This window comes from Fringilla coelebs (assembly GCF_963513975.1).
Source record: "Fringilla coelebs genome assembly, chromosome: 1".
NCBI classification, from domain to species: Eukaryota; Metazoa; Chordata; class Aves; order Passeriformes; family Fringillidae; genus Fringilla; species Fringilla coelebs.
In genome coordinates, this window is record NC_140028.1 from 90,283,589 (window position 1) to 90,309,962 (window position 26,374).

General features: G+C 40.2%; 2 protein-coding genes across 4 annotated transcripts in view; one reads left to right on the plus strand and one right to left on the minus strand.

The window, feature by feature from the left end:
• DTNBP1 (dystrobrevin binding protein 1) overlaps window positions 1-17,792 on the plus strand; it is a 63,274-nt gene extending 45,482 nt beyond the window's left edge. The window contains exons 8-10 of one of the 2 annotated variants that reach the window (XM_084209895.1): window positions 12,341-12,496; window positions 14,358-14,501; window positions 16,825-17,792. In XM_084209895.1, the coding sequence (XP_084066021.1) occupies window positions 12,341-12,496; window positions 14,358-14,501; window positions 16,825-17,072 (548 nt within the window). In that variant the 3' untranslated portion in view covers window positions 17,073-17,792. The remainder of the gene's footprint in view (window positions 1-12,340; window positions 12,497-14,357; window positions 14,502-16,824) is intronic. The other variant, XM_084209896.1, reaches the window with a different exon arrangement.
• A 609-nt stretch (window positions 17,793-18,401) lies between these two features.
• Window positions 18,402-26,374, minus strand: part of JARID2 (jumonji and AT-rich interaction domain containing 2) — a 210,937-nt gene continuing 202,964 nt past the window's right edge. The window contains exons 15-18 of one of the 2 annotated variants that reach the window (XM_084218428.1): window positions 24,933-25,063; window positions 22,683-22,866; window positions 21,089-21,196; window positions 18,402-20,345 (exon numbers count right to left, since the gene is read on the minus strand). In XM_084218428.1, coding sequence (XP_084074554.1) covers window positions 20,169-20,345; window positions 21,089-21,196; window positions 22,683-22,866; window positions 24,933-25,063 — 600 coding nt within the window. In that variant the 3' untranslated portion in view covers window positions 18,402-20,168. Of the gene's footprint in view, window positions 20,346-21,088; window positions 21,197-22,682; window positions 24,224-24,932; window positions 25,064-26,374 lie in introns of those variants that run through there. The other variant, XM_084218429.1, reaches the window with a different exon arrangement.

Below are 26,374 nucleotides of genomic sequence, written 5' to 3' on the forward strand. Positions count from 1 at the left end.
GGACAGATTAGATGGTTTCAGTGTTAGTCTTGTGAGGAGTTTTTTCTTTAAATTCTCTTCACTTATCCCACTTAGCCTGTCTCATTTGTGTTTTGAAAGGCATTCCAAAGTCTCTGGGCATCAAATGTTCACACCCTCTGATATTGTTTGTAACCCACTTCCATTAAGCTTTATCTTTTACTTAAAAAATAAATTTTGGTCTTCATGAGCGTGAACGAAATTTTCCCCTCATGAAGCCAGGGAAATCAAATGTGGTATCATCTGTTGTAATCTACAGCAGCAGTGAAGAGATGAGAAATATTCTGCTTAGAGTGGTTGAAAGCTTAGGTCTTAAAATTTGTGATATTATTTCTGTGTTAGTAAGGAATAAAAATACTTTTGGTTGCTTTAAAAGGAGGCTGCAAATTTCTTTTGCCATCGAAGTTGGACACTGTTGGGGCTGACAAAGCAGATGTAGGATGACAGGAAGAAAGAGAAGGAAACAGGGCAGATATAATGGTGGCCTGAAGGCAATGGTTTTTTCTCACTGTCATGCCAAATGTGTTGTGAACAAGTAATTCATATTTAATAAAGGTCATATTGTGTTCTAATGATACCCACCTCTAAAATTAGTGGTGTTCAGATTTCAAGCACCACGCTATGCCAACTTAGATGGGAAAGAGGAAAAATTGGACACTGAGTAGGATCAGTACACTTCTGCTTATAGTTTATCCTAATGCTTTAAAAATTAGCATTTCTGCTTCCTATTTTGGAATCACTATGCAGTAGGGGCTCTTTGAATTGGCCCAGGTATGGGTGGCTATATCTGTTGTAGAGATTGAATGTGTGATTTTTGTTGTTGTAGAGATTGAATGTGTGATTTTTGTTGCTGTAGAGAATGATACCTAATAGAGAGGTGCTGTTTAGAGAAAGAGAGCGGGTTAGGAAATTTAACTTTTTCAGAGATCAGCTGCATGTTTGCCCTGTGGAGAAAATGTGCATGCATTTTGTGAGGTTTAAGGTACTTATGACTAGTTAGTGCAAAATTACTCTGAAGAACAAAATCAAAAATTAGGTTAGCAAGGCCTTATGCATATTCAGTTAAGGAAAATATTATAAATTAAGTGTTCTGTATTTTTAGCAGCCCTGAAGGTGTATGTTCTTAAGGTGCTTACAAACAGCAGAAGTTGATTGATACAGATGTTGGGGAAATTAATTCCTCATTTTATATTGTCCTGCAGCACAGGCACAAGTCAGGGCTTGCTGTCCCAAGGTGTGGCAGGAGACCTTGAACACTTGTGTGGCATTCCTGTGCTGGAAGGAAAGAAGGTGGGGGGAGGAAAAGCTGAGAGAGAGATTTCATACAGCTGTGTATATTGAAAAGAATCATCTCACAGGAAATGTATTTTACAGGTTTCACAGTCCTAATTACACTGACTTCCCTCTTCAGTCATCCCCCTTCTTTTTTCCCTTCCCCCTCGTAAGTGCTTTCATCAGCTTCCTGAATTTCTGCTTTTTATTCGCTCCTCACTGTCACTTTGATGTCTATGCATCCTTTAGGTGGATTTTCTTTGTTTGCTCAAATAAGATACTGTATCCTAGGTGTCATCTGTCAGGTCGTTTTCACTGTAGGCATGGGGTTTAGTCACTGATGGTCACAAAGCAAGATGTGCTTCCTCACTCAGACCCAATTGTTCCTGCAGCCTCTTGGGATTTTTTCTGTCAGAGTAGCTTCAGTAGGGTCAGTTTTATTGTACTGGCTTTTTTATTGTACTGGCTTTTTGTTTGTGTTGTTTGGTTTCAATAAGGCAAAGCCTTCTCTGTCTCTTTTAAATGTCTTCCTCCCTGTTAGTGTTGTTTTTTCTATCCCCAACTTGTTTAATCTCTACCAGGCTGGAGAAATTCAGGACGAAGGATCATATCTCATTTGTTATGTCTTTTGAACAATCTGTCAGTTGCCCTTCTCCTCTCCCTCTGCCCCATTGTCATTTCTCTTCCTTTGTATCTCCTTTCCTTTCATATTTCTCATGTTTAATGCTCCACTGGAGCATCAGTAACATCACCCACCTGCTCCACCCTCTCCCTTGCTGTTTGGGTGTCTCTCTTTTTGTTGCATATATTCATTGAGGTGTTGGGCCAAGCAACTGAGACACCTAGGAATTTTTGTCCTGTTTTAGTGGTAACAATTCCTCCCAGTGAAAAGCAGGTGAAAAACTGAACATCAAATAAGACAAAAGTCTTAGCTATTAATTGTGCTCTTCCTTTGAGGGTTCAGGTGACCTGGTTTGTTATGTTAACCAGTGGACAGCTTGTCTAGATGTATTTAATGCTAATAAATTACTCTGATAATTTCCTTTAGTCTATTAATTTCTATGTATTATTTATTTAAAATAATCTATTACCCTAATGATGTTAAGATCTTAGATAAGGCACATGTGCTACCTTTAAACCAGCCTACTTCAGTACTTGAAATATTAATGATGTGCTTCTTTAAAGCAGTTTGATTTGAATAGCAAATTTTGTAATCAATTTATCTGTAATCAATTTATTTGCAAGCTAAACCAGAATAAGCACAAGTTTAAAATTACACTGTTGATTTGTGCCTAGTGCTGCCATTAATGAATTCATGACTAAACAGCAGAAATAGTTTTGAGTGAACGTGGTTGCAGTTGTGGCTTTAGCTGGACCTGGCAATGTGGTAGCTCTTGGTTTTACATCTGATGCCACTTCTGGGCCAGCTTCAGGAGGACGGATGATGGCTGATCCTCCATAAAAACAGTCAAACACACACACACACTTCCAGAAGGGTTTCTTTTTCATAACTGTTGGATCTAGAGGAATTGTTTTTGTTCCCAGCCACCAGTGCTTCCTCAGTGTGGCAGTGCCAGTTTGATCTAGTACCAAAAAATCAGGTTTATTGTTTGGTTGAGTGGTGGTCTGCCTTGACTTTGCCAACAGTGATGCACTAGTTTAGTCTGGTTGTCTTAAGATAAAGCATGATAAAACTTGCATGTGAGAGGAAAAATCTGAAAGCTACTGGTATGTTGAGACCTGGTAGCTTCCCTTCTTATTAGTATTAAATGTTGGCTACCAGATGAAATCCTGGGAGATCTAGATCATTTCTCAGGGTGAAACAAAAGAAGAAAATGAACTCAGCCATGCACTTTCCTGTCGTAATTTACAGACTGTGAAGAAGGAAGGGTTTTGGTTTTCCTCCGTGGTGCACCCCATGTTGTATGGTTTGCTCCTCAAGGTTTGCCCTTAAATCCTTTAGGAAGCAAACAGACATGTCAAAGTTGCAGAAACTGTTCTGAATTGGCAGTAAAAATAGAGAAGAGCTTTGGCTGTAGATGAAGATGACCTTTAGTCTACCTTCAAGTGTTGCAAGTTTGAACACTTGGGAGGATGGCAGAGAAATAAGTCAGCAAGCCAGTGGGAGCAGATCATCTTTCAAGACTTCTTTCTCCTTCAAAAAATCTAAAATTTTTAAGTTTATCAAAAGAAATTTATTCTTTTAATTGGTCTATTTAATGACAGCTAATATTTTGCAAGCTGGAAGTTCTGTCAGGGCTGCTTTTTTGTTATGGTCTGTTATTTCTCAGCTATAGACCATTTAATATTCTGTAAAAAATGGAGAAGCAAGTGGAATTGGCTGTGAGTATATGAAAACTAGATGCATAGGAGAAAGCTTAAAAGGTTTCATTAAAAATTTAAAACTCAATGTCCTTTCCTTAGAACTGACACACTGAATATTGCCTTACCTCTGAATCACAGCCCATGTGCTAAGTAAACTGTTTTTCACATTTTAATTTTAAAGATAAGAATGTTCAGTGGAAAAAACACACTGTATATTTCTGCATTTGATGTCAGATGCCCTGTTTTTTGCTATATAATGCCTTTCCATAGCAGAAAATGAGAAATTTTAACTGTGAAAATATAGTCATATATTCTGAAAATATGGCTTTATGTGCAGCCAGATTGCTCTGTTTGAAATGTAGTACAATTTTTGTTTTGGTTGTCTTCCTTTTATTGTGCCTATATAATTGTTACTGTCCAATTGGCTGAATTTAAAAGCAGCCCATTGATTGAAAAACATTTTATAAGAGACTATTATAATGTAGTTTGAAGAGATCTGTCTTACAGTGTTATAAAAAGTATGGAAAAGACATTCCATTGCTAATGTTGCAAATTGGCTTTACTCGCAAATAACACTGGTATATGTTCCTTTTTTAAAAAGAATGACAGCATCTTTGCTTTGCATTTGAGAATAAATATGGATTTCTAAAGTAATCTGGTCTGTCATAACTCATACTCCATGTGTAATGAATATGGAAGACTACATGTAATTTAAAATTCCTCAGCTGGTAACACATCTCTAATAGCTGTCTGTTAGCAAATGAGTCCCCTCGTGTTTGGATGCTCCTAGATGCGGGTTTGTTAGAGGGAATGCTATTTCAGATATTGTTTCACTAATGATATCAAACAAAAGTGTTTGCTCATTACTAGGATTTCTAAAGAAAATCTGTAGTGTGATTCATTTGGGATGTTAATCAAACTGTTGAACTGGACTAGATTTGTAATCTAACGGTTCTTTTTCTAAGAAATAAGCTCAGCATTAATTGCATGAATGAATAGCAAATTTTTTTGCTTGCATTGGAGAAATTGTTTTGACAGAAACTGAATAGGAAATAGACTGAGTTGTCAAGAAAAAATAAATATTTCAAGCATGTTGTGTGCACTACTGATATAATGATTGGCTTATGGTATTTTTAAAATATTTTTACATATGAAGTTTTGACATAAACAAATAAGGCTTCTTCTACCTGTTGGGAGTGTTATTTCACTGGTGGTCCTGCAGTTTTGACTATGGGAATATTTAGTTTAATTTGTACAGTTTTTCACCTGTGAATTACCTTAAAATAGAAAGAAGGAAAGAAATTGCAAGTCCAGAAGCAGCCACCAAGATTAGAGGGATAGAGCACCTCCCCTGCTAGGAAAGATGGATAGAATTAGGATTGTGCAGCTTGGAAAAGAGAAGGCTTTTGGGGTGACCTAACTGTGGCCTTCCAGTACCTGGAGGGAGCCTACAGGAAAGACAAGGCAAGAAAGATGAGGAGTGACTTTTTACAAGAGCATGTAGTGACAGGACAAGGAGCAGTGGATCCAAATGGAAAGAGAGTAGGTTTAGATTTGATTAGGGAAAAATTCTTTACTGCAAGGGTGGTGGGACACTGGAGCAGGTTGCCTAGGGAAGTTGCAAATGCCTGTTCCTTCGAAGTGTCCATCCAGGTTGGATGGAGCTCTGAGTAACCTGGTCTTATTTTATCTAGAATTCATTCTGTGATTCTGTGATATGTTTCTATGGTCTGTTTCCAAATATAGTCTACATAATAAATACAAAATGCTTTACCAAGCATGTGAAAAATTCAAATTCTCTTTCAACTAGTTACAGTTATGTGATTGTTTTGTAAAAGGTATTTTTTTTCTTTTTTTTTTTCCTCCCCTGTTCTGATTTAGCAGGTATTGGTCATGTTAACCTAAGACATGTATTAAAATAGGTCTTCCAAAACATCAAAATCCCTCCTCATGTCTAAAAGATTTCACTGTCAGTGTAAAGTAAGTGAGGTTAGACTGAACTATATTGAGACTATAAATCTGCAGCTCCTCCAAATTCCTTTGGGTTCTGAAGGCCTCTAGGACTGTTCAACAGGATCTACCCTCCCTCCGAAGAGAGGGGTAGAAATTGCATGCTCAGTCAGAAAACTGGTTATTCTGAAAGCAGTTTATGTAGTGAAACCCTTATTTTGTTTTAGTTATTGGGAAAGAAGGCAAACATTGTTTTGCCTTCACTTTTTGAGGCAAGATTTAGTTCAGCACTCAGTGGTGTTGTTCTGCGTGTCTGAAATGGGTAGAGTTTGGGTGAAGAGTAGTTCTGCTGCAGCAGGAGTTTGGAGCTGGGTGTTATTTTTAGGGACAAGTAAAAGCTGATACCTGCCAACTGGTTTGCCATGTCGTGGAACCCATGTTTTCAACCTGTGCACAATGTGTTGTGACAGCAGAACAGTATCTCATCATTAATTTACGTGTCTGCACATGCACATAATTTGATCTGGAAGGCAAATACCTCACAGCTGTGCAAAGGTTAAGATTGGCACTGTTCTTGTAGCAGCAGAAGATACTTGCCTGTCTTTGAAAGCCTTCTAATTCCAAAGCAAGGGTGGTTATCTTTTTGGAATGGAAAATAGTCATTAAATTGTTCGATAGATCAATTTGTACTCGGACAACGAGATGTTATTAATCTTATTTGGGACAGTTTCATGGACCTCTGGAAACATGAATAGAATGGCTACAGTGCTGTGGTTTGTATTTTAAGTACTTGGGTTTAGATTTGCTATCGATTAGTTTTTTCCATTTGAAAATTAATATTTTTGAGGTAAGGCTGAAAAACCAGTAAGTGGAGAGCATATGCATAAAATGCGGCATTTCATGGCAGTAGAGTTGTGCTGAATCATTTCAGCTGTTTTCAGGTACAATTTCTGTAATAGTGGGATTTTTCATCAGTGTGGGGCTAAATTTTAAAGCCAGATCTTCACAAACAAATGTACTGAATGTACATGTTACATTGTCAGGTTTATTTATAGTGAAAATACATACTTTGCAGCTCACTAACTGAATTCTTTTTCTTACATACTTTAGATGGTGGGTTTATAGGGAGGCAGGAAAAAAGGGTGTGAACTCAGATGCTTGCTGCTTTTTTTTTTGCCACCTTTTTTTTGTTACTTTCTGCACAAAGGTTCAGTTTAATGTTATCCTTCCCTCCTTCCCTTGCAAGTCACTTTTTATTCTCTTTCACTTGGGTAGGAATCTGACTAAAGGATAAATCAGGGAGGGAGAAGACACGCTTGCTGAGAGAGCCTGTCCTGGTGTAAGCTGAGGAAGGCTTGTGGTACTCACATCCCACTGACATCACGTTGCTAAATTCTGTCTTCTAGAAAGGCACACGTTGTCATTGAACACCCATGACCATAAAGGACATTGTACCAGAAAAGTGGGAGATGGTGGGTTGCAGATTTGTTAACCCAGGAGCAGTCAGGCATGTGCCTGAAGGAGAGAATCCCCCTCCAAAGCTTTTGCTGTAACATTTCCATGCCTTGCATGACACAAAGCCAGTGTGGAAAAACCCCACCCTTAATCTACTGAAGAGCAGTATGTCCATGGTGACTTTGACTATAGCTAAAACAAACTAAAACTATTTTGAAGTCATTCCTCCTTACCACATTTGCAGGCATAAAAAATTGTCTGCTCCTAATTTTTTTTTTTAATTAAGAAATAGGCAAATGCTCTCAAGTTTTGGGATGTTTTTAATGACAAATGAACTGGGCAAAAATTTATGAACCACAGCAAATCTAGTTCTAAAATGAGACTCCATTATGGAGTCATACGCTCATACGCTCAGCCAGGCGTATTTTTAATCACAAATGTGATTTTAATTTTTTTTTCTTTTTTTTAATGCTAGATGTATTTACATTTTTAGGATTCAATTTGTGCATTTGCTCTTTGGTGGAGTGTATTTTTAGTGTCTCTTAACTATGATGATTTCCTGGTAGCCAGATCAAGGTTGGAGTTCTGTGGAAACCTTTTCCCAAGCTGTTTCCTGTTACATGGGTTGGAAGCTGCCTCTTCCTCCAGGTGCTGCACTGGTAACTGGAATCCTACTGTACACAGGCACCTATTTTCTGTGGTTTGTTCTGATATTTATTTAGGCTTATCCTTTATATTTAGGCTTATCCTTTATATTACAAGGATTTCAAGTTAGCGCTTTTTTTTTTTTTTTTTTTTTTTTTTTTTTTTTTTTTTTTAAAGAAAAATTTTAAGGTAAGCCAACTTGTTGAAACTGCTTGCTGGGAAATGTTAAAGATGATCTCTCTGCACTGGTAAAACCTCTGCTTTTCTTGACTAGAGTTTTCATATTCTGATGCAATCTGTAAAAACCCTAGTTAGGTATTATCAAGAAGTATGTACAGTCATTTTTAATGACTGATTTTTTTATTATCTTAATTTTAATAAAAAATTTCTTCATGAAAGTGCAGGCTTTTGAGGGTTGACAGACAGTAAATCTCATTTGGAACAGTGGGGTTTTTTTCAAACACAGATGATCTTTCTGCCACTGAGTGAAAATCCTGACTTCACATTCTAGTGAATTAGGACTTAACTTTTTTAATTGTAATTATTTGGGTATATCTTTAGTAAAGCCAAATTGCTTTGTAGAGAGACTGTTAAACAAGAGTTTAAAAACACCTAGGACTTGTAGTTTTCACTTGTTTTCCTTTCACTCCTCTGTGGAAGAAAGACTGTGTGCACCTAGATCCCTTATTCTGCTTTTTTTCCTCGAATTTTGCCAACACACTCTTCCCACCTGTCAGCAGACTAGTGCAAGAGTGCTCTGCACATCCTCCCTGATAGCATCAACATGTATTCTAAATTTTGTCAAGAATAATTTAAACATTTTTGAGGGAAACTGCATCCTTTGAAGCACTCCCTGGTGTCTTGTCTTCCTTTGATATTTTTAGTTGAAAAGGTCTGTAACGAGGCAGTTTGCAGAAGAGCTTGCTAAGTCATAGTGCACTCAGAAAGCTGCTTGGCTGTCTGCCTTCCATTGTCTGCTTTTATGATTTTACTGTTCTGATTTTTGAAGGATTTGGTTGTTCAGTGAGTAGCCAGCCTGCTGATAGGCTGTGACAATCTCACACGTGCTCCCGCAGCCGAGTGATGATGTTACAGCCCGGATGGATGCGCAGCAGGGTGGACAAATGACCGGCTGGGTGGGAGCCTGGTGCTTTGGGGGTCATTCCCTAGCTGGGGGTGGGACCAGAAGCCAGAGCTGTATCCCAGAGGAGAAGATGGAGGACTCTCCCACCAGGCTTGGAGATGGCCCTGGCTCTGTGGAAAAGCCCTGGGGGTCCCATGGGCAGTGAGCCAGATGCCAGCCTGCAGCACATCTGGCAGCAGGGAAGGCCACAGCATCCTGGGCCGTGTGAGCGGGAACGTGGCCAGGAGTTCAAGGGAAGGGATTATCTTCTACCCAGCATGTCTTCATGCCATGGCCAGTTTCCAGCTCTCACAACATAGGAGGAACATCAAAAACCAGCAGTGAGTTCAGTGAAGGGCTGTTTGAAGGTTTGATATCTGTAGTAAAAGCAAAAAGAACCCCCTAAGAATGTGTGCATGCATTTTATGGTCTGGTTGGTGAGTCTACAAAAAGCAAATGAATGTAGAGGGAGGGAAAAGGGACATTTTTTTCTGTTCTCTGTGTCTTTCTCTCTTTAGACCAGATGCATTTATGGATTCTACATGGCATGAGATGTAAAGTTACATAATAAATTAATTGAAGGGAAGTCAGCTGGTTGTGTATGAAAGCACCAAAAAGCCATCCATTTGGACAATTTGGCATCTTTTATGTGGGTCTAAGGGATGTGCTAGCCATGTAAACAGCCAGTGTTTTCAGTTGCTGATTTTTTTTTTTAAATTTTAAATTATTTTTTTTAAGTCAGTCTTCCAACTTATTTGGGAAATATGTTGTGCATAGCTGGAAAATGTTTTAGATTAAAGCATTAAATGGTCACTTTGGTTGCATAGAACCTTTGGGTACTGCAGCAGAATTTTAATTTGTAGGAAGGGTCAGCCAGGCCTAGGAGTGATACCAGGAAATGGTGTCCTCTACACTTGAGCTGTATGGTTACAAGCTAATGTCATTTGTTCCTTTGAAGTTTGGATTCTCCTGGTGTTTGGTTCAAACACTGAAGATATGGGGCAGGGAAGTCAGGCTGTGGGTTGTACCCTGAGGTGAGCAGGGTGAGCCGTGGGGCTGTTCCTGGGTGTGGTGCAGAAGGCTGTTGAGTGCTCACTGTTTTAGGAAAAAAATGTCAGTGTCTGTTCTCTTAAAAGTCATAGCTGGTGGGGAATTAGTCATCTTTTATTTGGGTTATTGTGGCAACTCCTGTATGTCTGCGTCTTATTGTGCATTATCATTTTCTGTGTAGTCTGTCTTTTTTCTTTTCTGTGCACAGTGTGGTAGAGAAATAGGTGCCATTGCTAATTGAAAAGTACAGTTTTAGGGTGAAAGGAAAAATACAATAGTATTTTAAGTGTGCCAAGTCTCAGTTTGCATCCTGGGAGGAATTCATATGAGCATTGTATGATGGCATATGGATGATACTCTTGTCTGTCTTGGAACTCCCTTGGTTCTGTCTCTCTTCAGTGTTTTATATACTACACTTGGCTTAGGGAAAACATCATTCTGAGTAGCTCTGTGAAAGAAACAATACACCTGTTTTCTTTGGTTTCATGTTTGACAGTTGGCTTCACCTCCCATCCTTAGCATTTCTGACAACAAACAGAAAACCCAAATGCAGCAGTTTGGTTTTGCTTACCCAAGCACCTCTTACTACACCTGGCAGGGCGTGAAATCGTGCAGCAAGGCTCTAGATGTTAACTCTCTATCTGACTTTGGAGAGCAAGTCTGTGACAGCTCTGCAGCTCGCATGTTTACAGTTTGTTGTGGAACATGCCAGCCCAGCAGGCAGCTGTTGCCATTCAGCTCTGGCCAGTGACAATTTCAACAGTTTAAATTTTGCCTAAAATGTCCTGTAAAAACAAAGAGCTCAATGTAAGAAAGAGATTGTATCAAGTCTCACTTGGATGCCATCTCTGTTTTGGGGTTAAAAATATCCTGAATTACCAATCTAGAGTGCAAAACTGTCAGACTATATTATGAGAGAGACAGAAAATTCCCAGTCTCTGAGAGCCTCTGGCTTTTATTATTACAATTGAATAGCATTTCTGCATCATAGACAATGTTATTAATAATTGCTCATCATCCAAGATTGCAGTAAAGGAATTGCTCCAGGGGACACAGAGTCATTGTACACCACAGTGTAATTGATAGTAAAGACATGTTGCCTTCAGGGAAGATGCATTCCTTTTATACACTGATGTTTTGCTTCTGAAATCTCCTTTAAGAAAGAGATTTCTGCTTATTTACTGATGTTTTAATGAATATCTGGTGTGTCAGTCCAGTTTTCCTGGCTTCTTTTGGCATCAGCCACAGTTCAGTTGCTTCTGTGTATGATCTGTGACCTTGATGCAGGCAACAGAGTGAATTAACTGCTCTCTGATGTTTTGCCTGGTTTAATAAAACGTGTTCTGCATTTGGGCAATAATCTCCATAATAGTAAATGCTTTTAATGAATGTCTGTGTTGTAGAATATCATTAACATAACATTTTTCCTGGAAGACTGTCACAATGCTTGTCCTAGAAAACCTCATGTGCCCTCAGCATTTATCCACATGGATGCCATATTCCAGCTGTGTCTGTCTGGCATGTGAAAGCTTGGACATTTTTCACCCAGTGGTATTTGTTGGAGCTTTCCCTAATGGGCAGAACAGAACAGACCAGCAGCTCTTCTCGCCACCCCCGTCCCTTCCATCAGTAGCTCAGCCCTGGAAAATTCCTCCTTTATTGTAAGCAGAGCACTCAGGACACCAGAAAATTGAACAGAGAACTCTGGGGAAAGGGTTCCAGGTTATATATTCCTCCTAAAAAGCAGTTTTTCTGGCACATCTTCTAACAGTCTGGCTGCAGTCAGTGCTTCAATAGCAACTACATATTTTTATTCTAGAAGATGCTATTCTGCAATAAACAGCACAAGTCTTTTCCCCTCTGTCGAGTGTGGAGCAAAACAGAGAGGAAGGAGTTCCTCTAATGATACTCTGTCTAACATTTCCTAATTCTGTCTGATATTTCCTTTGCAGCATGTACATGTAGGATTCCTCATGGAATTTTTCCATTCTGTCTGGAGGCTGGCAAAACCAGAATCTCAGGCACACATGCACACACACATATGTCATGTCTGTGTATTTATATGTATGTACATATAAATACATTTATGTATCTAGCCACCTGCATTGTGGTGGAAATGTGCAGCAATATTCAAATGAAGTGTTCCTTTTGTGTGCATTAGGTACATATGACTGCAGAAGCATCATTACCTCAGGTGTTTTTGGCAGGATTCTGAAATCCCAGTTGTTGATGGACAGTGCTCTCAGGTGTTCCTGTTTGTACAGCTCTGAAAATTTGCATCTTGCCTCAAGATAAATGGTTCTGACATCACTTTAATGTGAAGGTTATGCTGCCTATTATGGTGTTCCCATCTTGGTTTAAAATACAGTTGCAAAGGACAGAGAGCTCCTTTTATTGCAGTAACAGTCTGTCAGAATTTATTCAACTGGTTCTGTAGGTTTTAAATTGTGAGTGGGGGGATACACCTGCAATATTTGATTTGTCTGTTTGTTTTATGCTCAGCTGAGCTCGATGCTGAACATGCACAGAAGGTTTTGGACATGGAGCACACCCAGCAGATGAAGCTGAAGGAGCGCCAGAAGTTCTTTGAAGAAGCCTTCCAGCAGGACATGGAGCAATACCTTTCTACAGGATACTTGCAGATAGCAGAGAGGAGAGGCAAGTTGTAAAATACCTTTTGCACAAACTCCCAGCTTGGAGAGCATTGTTGAGCAGGCAGAGCCAGCAGGGCTAACAGAGGAAGCACAGTAAAAACGTCCAAATTCTTCCTCAGCAGAACTGGAACTTCAGATAAGCCATTTTTGTGTCCCAGGCCTACTGGGATACCTTAGAAAATTAGTCAGGCTCTGCTCCTTGTCTGAGGAGATGCAGAACACTGAACTGCATCTGGAACAGTGTTTTTTCTCTGCAGCTGAAGAGTGCATCTATGTAAAAATATGGATGGAGGCAGCTGCTTTGTCCACTGGAGTTCCAAAGCCTGGGATTGTCATTTGGCAAGGAGATGCCTCAGAAAATTTTGCAAAGTGCAGAGAAAAGTTTAGCATTTCCAAGCAGTTCCCAGGTGGCAGCTATTCCCACTGGCTGTGATTAGGACACAGGAGGTCACATTAAGTGCTCTCCTTATTATGAAATGACACAAGTCTGGCATCTCCGGACCGCTAAAGCACAAGAATGCCAGATATTACAGGGAATTCTGTGTGGGAGGTTTCCATCTGTTAGGCCAAAATGCAGGGATTGTTGGACTGTTGGGAAATTAGGCATTCATGTGGCAGGAAAAAATGTAGATATTCTGTCCCTGCTCCAAGTGCAGTTCTGCTATCATTTGTAATGTCAGAGTGCGGAATACAATCCAGGGTTTCCATTTCTCTGCATGAGTGCTATAAATACTCATCTGCAAGATGCTCTGCATGGGTGGCTAAGGAGAGGTGGGATATGTAAGTCTAAATTCATGGTCAGGGGAGGAACTGAGTTTGAGTCGCCTGCTTTCTGTAATAGATTGCCTTTTAGACTAAAAGTGGACATTGTCATGGGTTGGTACTGGACACACAGCTCTGTTAGAGTGTTAGGCTGCCTAACATTTGGAATTTCAGCTTTTTAGAATAATGTGGAGCCTGAGTGTATCAAAGAAGCTGTTTTAATGAAAGATTTGGACCTGCAGTACATGTAAAACTGCAGAGCTATAGCATACTTGAACAAAAAAATCCCTCAGTCAAATTACAGATTTAATCTGAGTTTACCTATGAAGGCTTTCAATAATGTTATTGTTACATTTTTTTAAACAAGTAAACTGTTCATTGTAATAATTTGATACTGTGCAGCAGATGGACTTAAGTCTGAGTGGCCCTGAACTTACTTGTTTCCTCTTTGCATGTTTTGCTGTTCAAGGAAGAAGATGCTCATCCAAGTATTTACTTCCCTTACAGATTGTCAGTACTGTACTGACAGTAATAAGTAATTTGCTCGAGTAATTAGTAATGTGAAATACCCATGCTGAGAGAAGATGCTGGGTATGAGCCTGGTTTTACAGACTACTGTAATTTCTTAGATTAACTGAGAGAAAAACAGCTGCTCTCTGTTAACATTAATCCTGGTTTCTGAATTTCTATTGCCCATGTATATTGACATTTAGTGACTGTGTCCTTAAATGTGTTTGCTTTACTCTAAAAAGATTTCTCGTTGAAAAAATTGAAGAGGAGTGTTCCAAAATGGAAAGTTTCAATCCTTGTGCCTGAGTCCCATCTCAGCTTATTTCTGAGAAGGTTATTGCTATAAATACTGCTGCTAAAAATGTTTTAGTTTACAAAAGCAGTAATGGATGTTAGTTTCACAACAAAGACTGCACAGAGTGCTCTTGGATTTGGGCTGAGGTTGCTGCTGAGCAGCTCCTGTGGGTGGGCTTTTTCCATTCCTAAGTTTAATTATTGCTGCTGCATACAATTAGAGCAGCCTCTGGAGTCTTGGTAGGCAGTAACCTCGTGTAGCTGATGGTCAATTTGCTCATTTGCTGTTTCTCCTGCAGAACCCATTGGAAGTATGTCTTCCATGGAGGTGAACGTGGACATGCTGGAGCAGATGGACCTGATGGACATGTCTGACCAGGAAGCACTCGACGTCTTTTTAAACTCAGGAAGCGAAGACAATAATGTGCTGTCTCCCATGCTGGGTATGGTGCCTGTAGTGACAGTGATAAACCACCAGAACTGCTCCCTTTTGTAATGGGTGATGTTATCTCATAAAATGTCACACTTGGTGCAGATTGATTGTTCTTTGTTAGTGCTTCTCGAAACATTAACATTTAGTTGCTGTGCAAGGGAGTTGCTGCAAAACTGTGTGATATTTCCAGACAATCTCATTTTTCTTACTGCAGCTCCCTGTTGTATTCATTACAGTCTGGACAGGTGATGTGTTACATACTGTCTTGAGGGGCATATTTCCCAATATAGAGTTAATAGACAACGTTTTGACAAACATCAAGAGAAAGCTTGCAGTAGTTAGGCTTTTATTTTTAATACTGATTTCTTAAGAGTTTGTCCAGAATGTTGCTTGTCAAACTTGGACCAGTTGTGTAATGCAAGATCTTCTGCACTGAGAATTAGTGTCTCAATACTGGATCTTTTACCTACCATGGAAGTGTTTTCCCAGTTAAAAATTCAAGTGCTAAAATGCCTTTCCTCAAAAGAGCTGAAATGATTTTTCTTGTGGGAAAGGAGATGAAGCTCCTTTAAAGGTCCTTTTGATATCTTCTGAAAATACAGATTGAAATATCTTTATGGAAGTACTTACAGTACTCCCTATGTAAAGGTGATTAACACCTGCTGTGAACATGAAAAGCTTGTGGTAAATGGTCAAGGCACATTTGACTGCTAAAGGTTTAGGTTTTTGTGTTTCATTGCAAAAACTGAATTGAGATGGGTGGTTTTGGATAGGCATCCACTTCATGCATTATTAAAGCTGATCATCATTTGAGCTTGCCAGTAATTGCAGAATCTAGGACTGTTTTCTCCTTGCTGGCTGTTTGGCAGATGTTGGACCAAGAAGCTTTGTGTCTTAACAGCAGACAGTCTCAGCTGGATTATCTAAGGAAGGGCAGAAACTACTTTTTAACTAAGTAGATAAATGCATTAGCTTTTGAAAAAAAATATAGTCTTTATTTTATGCTGTAATCTAAATATTACAGCATATATTTATAGTGTCTACACATGGACATACACTGCAATATAGTGTACCTGTGCTGTAATACTGTTCCAACACTGCAACCTTACTGCAGCCTAAGTCTCATGAATCTTGCTCTTGTGGTTCCAGACATTTTATTTCCCTCTGATTAAGGGATTTTTGTGCTTGTTTTAAGAACCTGGCACCCCAGTATCAAACCAAATATGCAATAGTCTTCATTCTCAAAAAAATGAGATTGGTTTAAAAGTAACTCTTTATTTTGCTGTCAGTGGAGAGAGAACTGGGTTGTCAGGGCAAGGTTTGTTTGACAATTGGCCTGAACAAAATACAGGTAAGTTATTAAAATAACTGGCAAAAATGAGAATCTGCTCAAGACCTTGAAACGTTTTCAAATTTGCCTTGCTATAAACATTGCCAGCTTATGGACATAGGCTTCACAACATTTCATGACAGTAAGTTAAACTGTAAAACTGAGTTAGCTCTGTCACTCCTGAAAACTCCTCCTCTGTGTGTTGTCTGCTGGTGTACACCACACAAGACAGGTTCTCTAAAATTTTTAGCATTAAAATACAACTCAGGTACTTGAGCAGGCAGAGACAGTGTGGTTTGAACTGCTGTGCAAACAGTCTGAGCACAGGTAAGGTGTAGCTCATATCCATCTGACCCTTCCAAAAAAGTTCCGAATAAAATTTTTAAGAGAATTTTCTCACTAAAGTTACTCATCAGCTGAAGCTGGGTGCTCTGACTATGGAGAAACGCTTGGTATAGGAGAGAAGGAAAAAAGAGCTTTCCTTGGCAGATCACATAGAAAGTGTTTAGATGTTTCCTCATTTTAACTTTTTTGCTGTCCAGAACTGTCCAGGGAAGAGGATCTAATTTTGAAACCTGAGCTCTCAGACTGCAAGCAAACACTGTTGCACTGTGTTACAAGTCTTTTTTGCACAGGATATAGAGGAAGCAGAGTCTTAAAATCCCACTTCTGTGCACTTGAGCTGTGGTATAGCTCTACCAAAGGATTGTTTTCATACTGAATTAAATTTGATTTGCTTTTGCATCTTCATTTTTAGTCAAAACTGGTGATAGCTGTTATTGCCTGCTTCCTAGTTGTTTATTTGGTTTTAAATTTCCAATTTGTGTAGTTCTGTTAAACTGAGTTTATTGGGGGGTTTTCTTCTTGGTGTCTTGGGAAAGAAGGAAAACAGCCTGAAAGTGACTCCTTAAGCAGCGCTGAGCTGATGTTAATGTGTTGATTTCTCAATCCCCTTGCTGAGCCAGAGCTTGACTGTTGCTGTTGTTGTTTTCCCACCTCTCAGGGCCCGACTCCAACACCTACGTGAACGAGATCAGTCTCCAGGTGCCGAGCCAGTCGGAGTTACGGCAGAAGCTCTGTTCCCTGTCCTCGACCTGCACCGACTCCGCCAGCCAGGACGCCAGCGAAGGAGAGTCCCCCGTCGTTCAGTCAGACGAAGAGGAGGTTCAAGTGGACACTGCCCTTGCTGCTGTAACTGAGAGAAAGGGTGCTTCAGATGGCAGTGATGAAAGTGACTCTCAAACTATTTGAATCTTTAAACCATATCCTTTAAGAATGACTTCTGAATGAATGAACAAGTGAATGAAGAGCTTGCCTGTGTAACAATTTGCTAACCGAGCGTTAACAGTCAGACCTTTTTACTTAGTAATACTGCCTTTTTACAAAATTGCCAGTCATGTGGAGGTTGGTTTTTAAAGAAAAAATTATGCCTAAAGCACACACACTTTAACAGTAGTCTTGGGGCTCAGGGGAGCAGTAAAACTGTTGTATATACTATGTATAAGAGAATTTACGGGGAAAGGTAGAAGTTACTTTGACCACTAACCTTTAAATGGCTGATTGGAAGTACTTAAAGAGTTGATGTGTAATACTGAACCCAAATTGTTCCTTGCATGTTTTCAGCTGCTGCAACTGAAGATTTAGGATCCAAACCAAAATGAGAAGTTATTTTCTACTCTTTACTACCTACTGTCTGCCTCCTGCCTTTGTCTACTAATGCAGCAGTGTCTACTGTTCTCACACTTCTTATTCAGGACCAATTTAGTTATAGGTGTTAAGGAAAAAATAAGAACCCGAGAAGGAGAGATGCATATGGAAATGTTGCACTCCTTGTGGAGCAGGTATCTTAGCATTGTGTACTTACTCCTCTTTCAAGATAAAATAAAGAATTTCTATCCCAACCATGTCTTTTACTTGATTACACAGGTATTTTATCCATGACAAGTGAACAGAGGAGCCTAACTCAGGAAGAAAAGTGGTTATTAGGAGCACCAATGTAATGTGCTTTTCCATGGCAACATCTGTTTGACTACACTAGGGAGATGAACCTGAGTTAATTGTTAATTAAGTGCGTGTATTTTAGAAACCTCAGGACCTATAGGCATCATCTCATTCCCGTTTTTTCTGCAGTCATTTTTCTCTCTGAACTTGAGGTCTGACCATGTCTAATGCCTGTTGCTTGTCAAGTCTCATGCTCTATTTTCAGGGATCTGCTCTCCTTTGAGAAGGCTGCTGGCTCCTGCTCTTCCTGCACAGAGGGAAGGAATGTAATCAGAAGCAGTGTAAGTAAAAGGATGAGCTGTGATGTAGATCCCTTCCAAAGACCTGCCCTGACAAAGCCAATGGCTGGGAAGGGGGGGGTATCTCCTTCCAGCTTGCCAGCTGGGCAGTGGCCAGTTTCCTTAAGGATTCTCCTGTTAGCTGACAAAGTGTTTCCTGATCCCTGTCTGGGAAATGAAGGTTGGAAGCTCCCTACCTACAATTAAGAGATTTACTATTCAACAAGGCAGCTGTTGAAAGAAATTTATCTTGAAGGAGCTTCCTTTACTCTCTCGCTTTCCAGAAGACAGACAAAATGTCAAAAAAAGTTTTGTTTTTTTTATTAAACCTCGTAGTACAAACCTGGAAAGTAAACAAAAAACTGGCAATAAACAACATGAAGTCTTTCCTTACAAGGAAAGAGAGCAGAGCAGCGCTAATAAATTAAATGTCAAACTGTAAGCCATAGTCAGAAGTTTACTGTCAAGAGGGAAAAGTACACAGCAAGGCCATAAAAACCAGACAACCACATTTGAAAACACTTGACTCTGTTTATGTTATTGTTAAATATTCCAAAACAGTTCAGTCTTCTGCAACAACAATCAACAAATTGTATTATAGGACTTTCCTGACAGTCACCACTGGCAAGCTCAGTGCAATATGGGTAGCTACGGTATTGTTGAATTCAATTACGAAACAAAACAGTTTGTGAAAACATTTTCCCTTTTTTATTCCACACATACTGTACACACAACCAGAAAAGGGCAACAGCTACTCCATTATTATTTTTTGTTGTTGTTCAGTGATGTAAGCAGCACTTATAAATGTTACAAGAAAAACCCTGTAAGCATCCAATCCAACCGATGAAGAAAGTGAAACGTAAGGCTTTTCTTCATCTTGTCTCTCTGCCATCCCTCCCCCCACCCCAAGAAAAGGCTCAAGTATTTAAAAAAATTTACAGGCATATGTACAAAAGGTGTGATTTTTTTTTTTGTTACAACATGAAGAGAAAAAATAGACAAGATGAAAGCAAATGCATTTTCACATTCAAAAGAAATATGCAGACTTGCTAGTGGCTCTAAATGTGATCATATAATGAAACAAATTCAAAACAAAATTAATGCTTGACTGTGTAAAGGTGTGAAAAACAGCAGTGGAATGGAAATGGAATGTTAGAAAGATTGCACGTCTATGACAAAAGAAGCACTTATGGCTTCAATCACTTTTTTTCTTTTTTTATCTTTTTTTTTTTAAAGGATGCTATTGAAGGGTTTTTGATAAAGTAGCCAACAGCACCAAAAAATAACAGAATGGATTTCCTAATGAAATCAGGCACAGTTTTCCCTCACATAACTCCTCAAGGCAGGCAGTCTTTTTTCCTCCTTTTTTTAATTTTTTTAAATTTTTTAATTTTTTTTTAATTTTATTTTTTTTATTTTTTCCCCCTCAAAACAGATGCATAGTGATGTGCTGGTAAAAGAGAACATACTCCAAATCTCCTCCTTTTGCCTACAGTTAGGAAACAAAGTCCATCTTCAGCTGCCATAACCTCCCAAAGAAAGTGTGTATTCTCCAATTTAAAAAATTACAAAACTCATCTTGCTGTGACAGAATAAAAGACAGCCAAAGTAAAGCAATTTCTTTCAAGTTTTTGTCTCCTATCCCTTTTCTCTCTAGAAAAATCTGCTCACATGACCGGAGAACAAATTATAAAACACATCAAACTTTAACCTATTCAAAAAATGGGTTAAAAGCCTTTTTTCAGTTACCAAAAAGGCTTTTTATTTTTTCAGCCATAGGGACAATACAAATTAATATTTTATCAGCCCCTTGCCGGTTTTAAAACAGTGAACATACGGCAGTTTAAAAAAATCAGACTGCTGTATCTATCTATTCTAAGTACAAAAAAAAAAAAAATTCAACAGTTTAATGCTAAAACAAAATTAGTTCTCTAAAACCAGAAGAAAATCTTCTTTAGAGCTAGTGCAAAGACAGCTTGTATTCTACAGCAAGTACTCCAAACTATGGTATAATAATTACAAAAAATATATATAAATTGACAAAATGAGAGTGTTGGCATCTTCAGGATTAACTTGAAGCACTTTTGGATGAACTGGAGGATGAAAGCCTAGATGATGGCACGTCCACTGTCGCTCTCTTACGAGGTCCTCTTTTTGGTGTAGGCTTGCTGATACAGTTCTCAATGCTGCCATTTTTACCAGATACTTTTCCACAGATTTGATTGACAAGACTGATTATTTGTTCCTGTTCAGGAAATGGGAAAAACAAAACACAAATTAGCATCTGCTCTTCCTCCAGAGTCACTTAAACAGGAGTGCGGTGGAGTGCCTAGAAATGCTGGGAAGCCCATCTTAAAAAGCTGCTTGTACCCAGTGCTGCTCTCCAAGAGCTGACATGTCATTTCTCCCACTGCTCTGCTCTTTTCCCTTTGGGGCCAAGTCCCCTCACAGCTAAAGACATGGAGCCTCAGCCCAGAACCCAGGCACAGTCTTAAGTCTCCATCTTGAATTCTGGGATTTTTCATCATCACATTTGCTTGAGCCATTACTGCACCTCTCATCTGCATGTGCTCTGCAAGTCTGCCCTGAAGGATGATCATGCTGGACTGGAATTGAGTCCACTGAACTTCCAGTTACCAACAGAGGGAAGGTATTCCAAAGTACAAAGTTACCACAGCATAACCAGTGAAAGCAAAGCCTCATGATCCATCCCAAATCATCAAGTGGCTTCTTATGTTCTGTGGCACATACTCATGGAATTTATGCTTCAGGTTTCATCTGTGTCATCATGTTCCCTTTTTTGTTTTGTTTTGTTTTTTTTTTACTTAAATCATAATAAAGCACCTTCTTCCCACATCAAAACCAAACCAAAACAAACCCCCAAACCCAAGACCATTTTCCTGAGGTCTCAGCAGGACAAAGGCCGAGTGAAGTGTCCTCCCCAGTGTTGGGCAGCCAGCCCTGGCCCCAGGGCGGTGTCACGCTCACCTCATCGTAGCGGTACATCATCTTCAGCCCCCGGCACGACTTCTGCTTCTCCACGTGCCGCAGGGCACACTCCAAGCAGAAGACAACATTTTCATTCTCCTGTACCACCTACATGAAAGAGCAGAGGTGGGGGGAAAGAAGTGCAGTTAAACTCCAAACTGTACCTGTGTTCTCCACACAGTATTCAGTTATGGTCTGAATTAGTACACCTGGATTTTACTGCAAGGTTGTGGAAGGAGGTGTAAAGCACATTGGGAAATCATGCAGGATGTGCAATAGCTAGAAAGAAACGATCTCTTTTACAGTGCTACTGTTGGTAAATATATCTACCATTTAAAAAAACCCTCCACCAACAGTAATGAGGGCTAAACCCAAACAGTATATGCATTTATTAGCATCTTGTATGCAGTTCTAAAGATCTCCTGAAAGGAGTAGTTTCCCATTACTTAAAATGCTGCCTTGAACAAGGATATAATCAGCTTAGCCACAGGATTCCTCAACTACTGTCTTGTTCAGCAGTAGTGACATTTGCTCAGCTGGCTACCTGCCAGCCTGCACACTCAGCTTGGAATTTAACAAGCAAGTTGGGAGTTTTTTTATCCACAACTACTGTTAAAGAGTGACACAGAAAAATCCTTCCCATTATTAAACTTACTCCAGAGCAAATGCACCAGAAGGTCCATTAAGAGGTTCTGGTTAGTATTTTGGGTTTTTTTCAAATAAACTCATTTTAGAGTTACTTCAAACTAATGCAACTTAAAAAGTGGTCTAAAGACATGTATAAACTCAGCATATTTTATCCTAGGGAGAGAAACAGCTACACCTGATGATATATATAGATACATTTCATTTCCATTTAAAACCAAACATCTATAACCAAAACAATCCCCAAAAAGATGACAGAGAAAAAAACCTCCCAAACCCAAAGGACTAAATATGGACTTACATGCACTGCATTATTTGAATATCTGTTCTTAGGATTAAAATGGTATATAAGGTTGTGGGAGGGGCTTCTAGTATTTTTAATGACATTGCTGTGTTTGTAGGTGTTCTGCATACAGCTCTAAGCCTGGAAGCGTCACCACAGTGGTCAGCACACCTTCAAAAGCCAGTAGGCATTTCCCTCTTGAAATACAGGAAGTTTATTTTTGGGCTATTTTTGGACAGGGTGGCAAACAGCTTGATGGATGGGATACAATTCCCCTGCAATTTGGCTTGCAGGGACATTGTATCAGCATGGGCTGTGGCTGCATGCCTGAGGCTCATGGCACATGTCTGAGCTGTGGCTCATCCTGAGACCTGCTCTGTCACAACTTACTGCTGCTGGCAACCTGCAGGTGTCTTTGTTAGCCCTGCTAGTGCAGTGCAAACATCTCTTAGGTGTCTGAGGGCAGTGGTTCATCCCTTCTGGCAAGGTGGGAAGCCAGCTGACGCTGCTGTCTTCTGTCACCACTGACCGAGGCAGTAAATGCCACATCAACAGGAGTGCAGGACATGGCTTCGTGGCCACGTGCTGTCTCTCAAATGCCTACAGATGCCTGGAACGCTAGAGCAGGGGGACAGTACCCCAGGAGTGGCAAAGGATTGTACCCACCATGGAAAGATAGCACAGGTGCTGACAAATCTGACACCTCCTCTCTGACGTTTCTAACTGCAACCACTTTCGAGGCTTTTTCTTGCCATCCACGCCGGTGCTGCTGCTGTCGTGGCTGCCGTAGCGCGCCGAGGAGTGGAGACCGGCCTCATACAGCTGCCGCCGCTGCCTCAGCTCCGTGTCCCTGTGAACGGGGGCACAGTCAGACACTGGCACTGCCTCCAGCCGCCACAGAGCCACACACAGTCACCCCTTTACCCCGCTCATCACTGAAACCTGAGCTCCACACAGCAAAGCCCTGAGTGTTGTCGGAGGTTGGTGCCATTCCCTAGGCATGGCAGACACAGCCAGTGCCCGGGAAACGCTGCCTAATAGCAAAAGCTATCTCCGGATTTTAACAGCGACCACTGTATCAAGCCAATGGTTCTCAAACTGCTCCACAGAGAAGTGGGGACTGCCGAGGACTTCCTGGAGGTCGATGGTTGCTCGAGCCATGTGGAGAGTCGGGAGCTGTGGTTATCATGACTGTCATTCCTGAAGTTGCCAAAAGCCACCTTGAAGAAGAGGAGCCGTGGCTGTCAGGAGTAACAGCCCCTTCATCAGGAGGCAGAGATGAACCAAGGCCCTGCTGCCATAAGGTGCTTCAGGCAGGAAAGGGGGAGCAGGGCAAGTGACTATGCCAAAAGACGAAGATCTTGCTGTACACCCAGGGAAAAAGAAGGAGATGTCAATAAAGGACAACCACCGAGCCCTCCGGCTGCCCTTCACCCGCGGCATCTCTAAGGCGGACAATACCTCCTGTGCTGAACTCTACAGCTTTAGGAGAGCAGGTTGGGTTGGAGCTGAGTGGAAGACAGCAAGTGTGGAGTGAGCCGAGCATATGGAAGGGGAGGATAAAAAAGTGCACCACCAGACACAGCTGAAGATGAGTGAAGAGCCAAGCTAAGCAAATGGCACGGGCAAACTGAGCAACCAAGGCATATCAGGAGAAGAAGCAGCAAGAGACACAACAAACAAGCAAAACAAAACAAAGGATAAAAAATATGTTCCACAGTGTTCCACTTCAGATGGCTTTTTTTTTTTTTTTGCCTTTTTTTTGTTTAAAGATTTTTTGGTCTGGGCTTTTGTTTCCTATAACCAGCCACAGGAAGGATCCACATCCTCCAGTGAATTCCAACCTATGCATAAGAACAAGTTTGAGAACCACTCTGATAAAGGTCGATGTAATGGTCTAAGAGCAAACACCAACATTTGTTTCGCCTTTTATACTTGCAGACTTCCTCTTCAAGGGGGAAAAAAAAGGCACTTGAAAGTGGTTGTTCCCACAGGGGAGCCACCTGCAGGTAAAGCAGTCAGCACACCTCTTTGCATTTCTTTTTGAACACTAAACAACACATGGGCTGTTTTCCCCTTCAATATGTCACTGGAAATTTTCCAAATGAACATGCTAGTTAGTTAAATACAGTTTGTAGACTCCATTCATCAAAACTTTCTTGACATCTCGAGTATCAGTTGTCACAAACTTGAAAGATAGGTAGCAACTACATGGTAGGGAACAAAAGAGAAGATCATTATACAGGAAGCCAGGCAACATTATATTTTCTTTTCTAACCTATTTTAAGAGAAACCCTGAACAAGTGTCCTTAATACTGGAGAGAAAAAGGAATGTGAAGCTTTTACTCTTTAAAACGCTGGAGTTCTAACGCCAGATGCGTGACCATGCATGCACAACTGCTCTCTTAATCACTATTTAAAACCAAGACAACTTTCTGTATACAAAGGACCTTTTGCACCTGTAGTAGAACAGCCTTGATACTGAAGACAAGGGTTTCTAGTGCAAAACCCACTACAGACATGGATTGGCAGTGACTACTGATGCCAAGAGGTTGAGAAACTCAAGGAAGGTGTTTAACTGCTTGGCACATAATTCACATAATGAATCAGGAAATCTCAACTCTCAGCACCAAGAATAAAAACCCAATGCAAACTGCAGTTTCAATTTTTTAAGGTGTCTAAAGTAGGGAATTCTTAGAGTTAAGACATCCTAACCATGGGTACTGTCACATCAGCTGCAACCAAGGAAGCTGCTTCTTCCATGTATGCCTGTGCCTGTCTTCAGGTACATCTGCTGGGCTTTGGCTTGGATAAGTAGGGGCAAGGTATGTCTGCAAGGATTACTTACGCCACGTCATCCACCTCTGGAGTCTGTCAATGAAAACAAAAGAGGTAAGCAGGCCCCCAATTCATTACCTGAGCTCTCCCAGGAGCGATGATATTGTACTCAGAGTCGGTCCGTTTTCTTTTTTTGCTTCTGCTGTTGCAATCTGATAAAGCAACTTTTCCATTGAAAATGGTTTGGCTATACGGCGCCGCTTCATTTCCTGGGACAGGAGGAAATGGCCACATTAGTTCCCAGCAAATTTGAAAATAAAATGCTACCAAGAATTAATTCAAAGGTAATTAATTAAATTTTTGATACTAATAAACTGAAGCAAAAAGTAGCCTTTTAAAACAACCACAAGTAAAATATTTTCTTAGTCCCAGTTTATGTTGTGTTTATGTTTCAAGCACCTCAAAATTCTCTCCCCAAAATTTTTCCTGTGGAGGGCAAGAGGAGCAACACCATCACTCAAGCTCAGTAATACTGGATGGCTCAAAATACAAAGAGTGTAAGATCTATACATATGACCTGCTCGAAACCCAGGACAGGTGTTATTTCACATCTTTTAAAACATAAAAAAACAGAACAGGCAGGTGCCAGGGAAAAGAGACAACAGGCAAAAGAGGGGAGTTCAGTTCTGCCTGTTACTGGTTCCTCTCTGTGAAAGCTTTTAAAGTTATGTTTTTCACTCAATACAAACCAAATTATTTTGGTACCTGAAACCCTTTTGATAATCCTTAGGTAGGCAAATTCCTTGATTTAATATGCAGGTGGGAAAAGTGCAGCATTTTCCCAGTACTTACAGAGGTCTGTTTTGGCTTATGTACAGTCAAGAGAGCTCAAATGAGCTAACACTGCACTGTAATGTGAGGTGACATTTCTGGTTAGTGGTTAAACTTGCTAAAAACCTACTCAGCACACACAACCCTGAAAAATTTATTTTTTACCTTAATTTTTTTTAAACTTGCTCTGTAACCCTAATTACATGCTCTGGGTATTTCTTTTTTCACAACCAATGTATCATGAAATTAATCATTTTTAATACCACCCATTGTGTGCATTCAAGTGATAACTATCACATAAGATGGAACAGCAGCCTTTGCTGACCAAAAAGGGTTCAAAAGAGGTTCACAGGTAAGAAAAGTATTCTTCAGAAGCCATTTGCTCTGCTAGACCCTGCGTGGGGTTGGAACAGCTGCACTGTTAGGTGTGGTATGGGAAGATTTTTCTGTGTTAGGTTTGCTTAGTCTGAGGCTGTGTACACAAGAACAGACTCCAATCCAGGGAAAAATTCTGCACAGGCAACACAGCCAGAAGAAAGGCCACAGAAAAGAAAAGTAAGGTCAGCTCCAGCTGGGTGACAGCTCAGGGACACCCCTGAGCCTGAGCTGGGTTTAGCACAACTTGCTATATCTCTGCATTTATCTGAATTTCTGAACCTACATTTTTCTCTTCCATACAGCAGTGAAATACACAGGTAAGTATTTTACAACAGATTTGCACTGCAGCCTGATTATTTCTTTTAGTAACA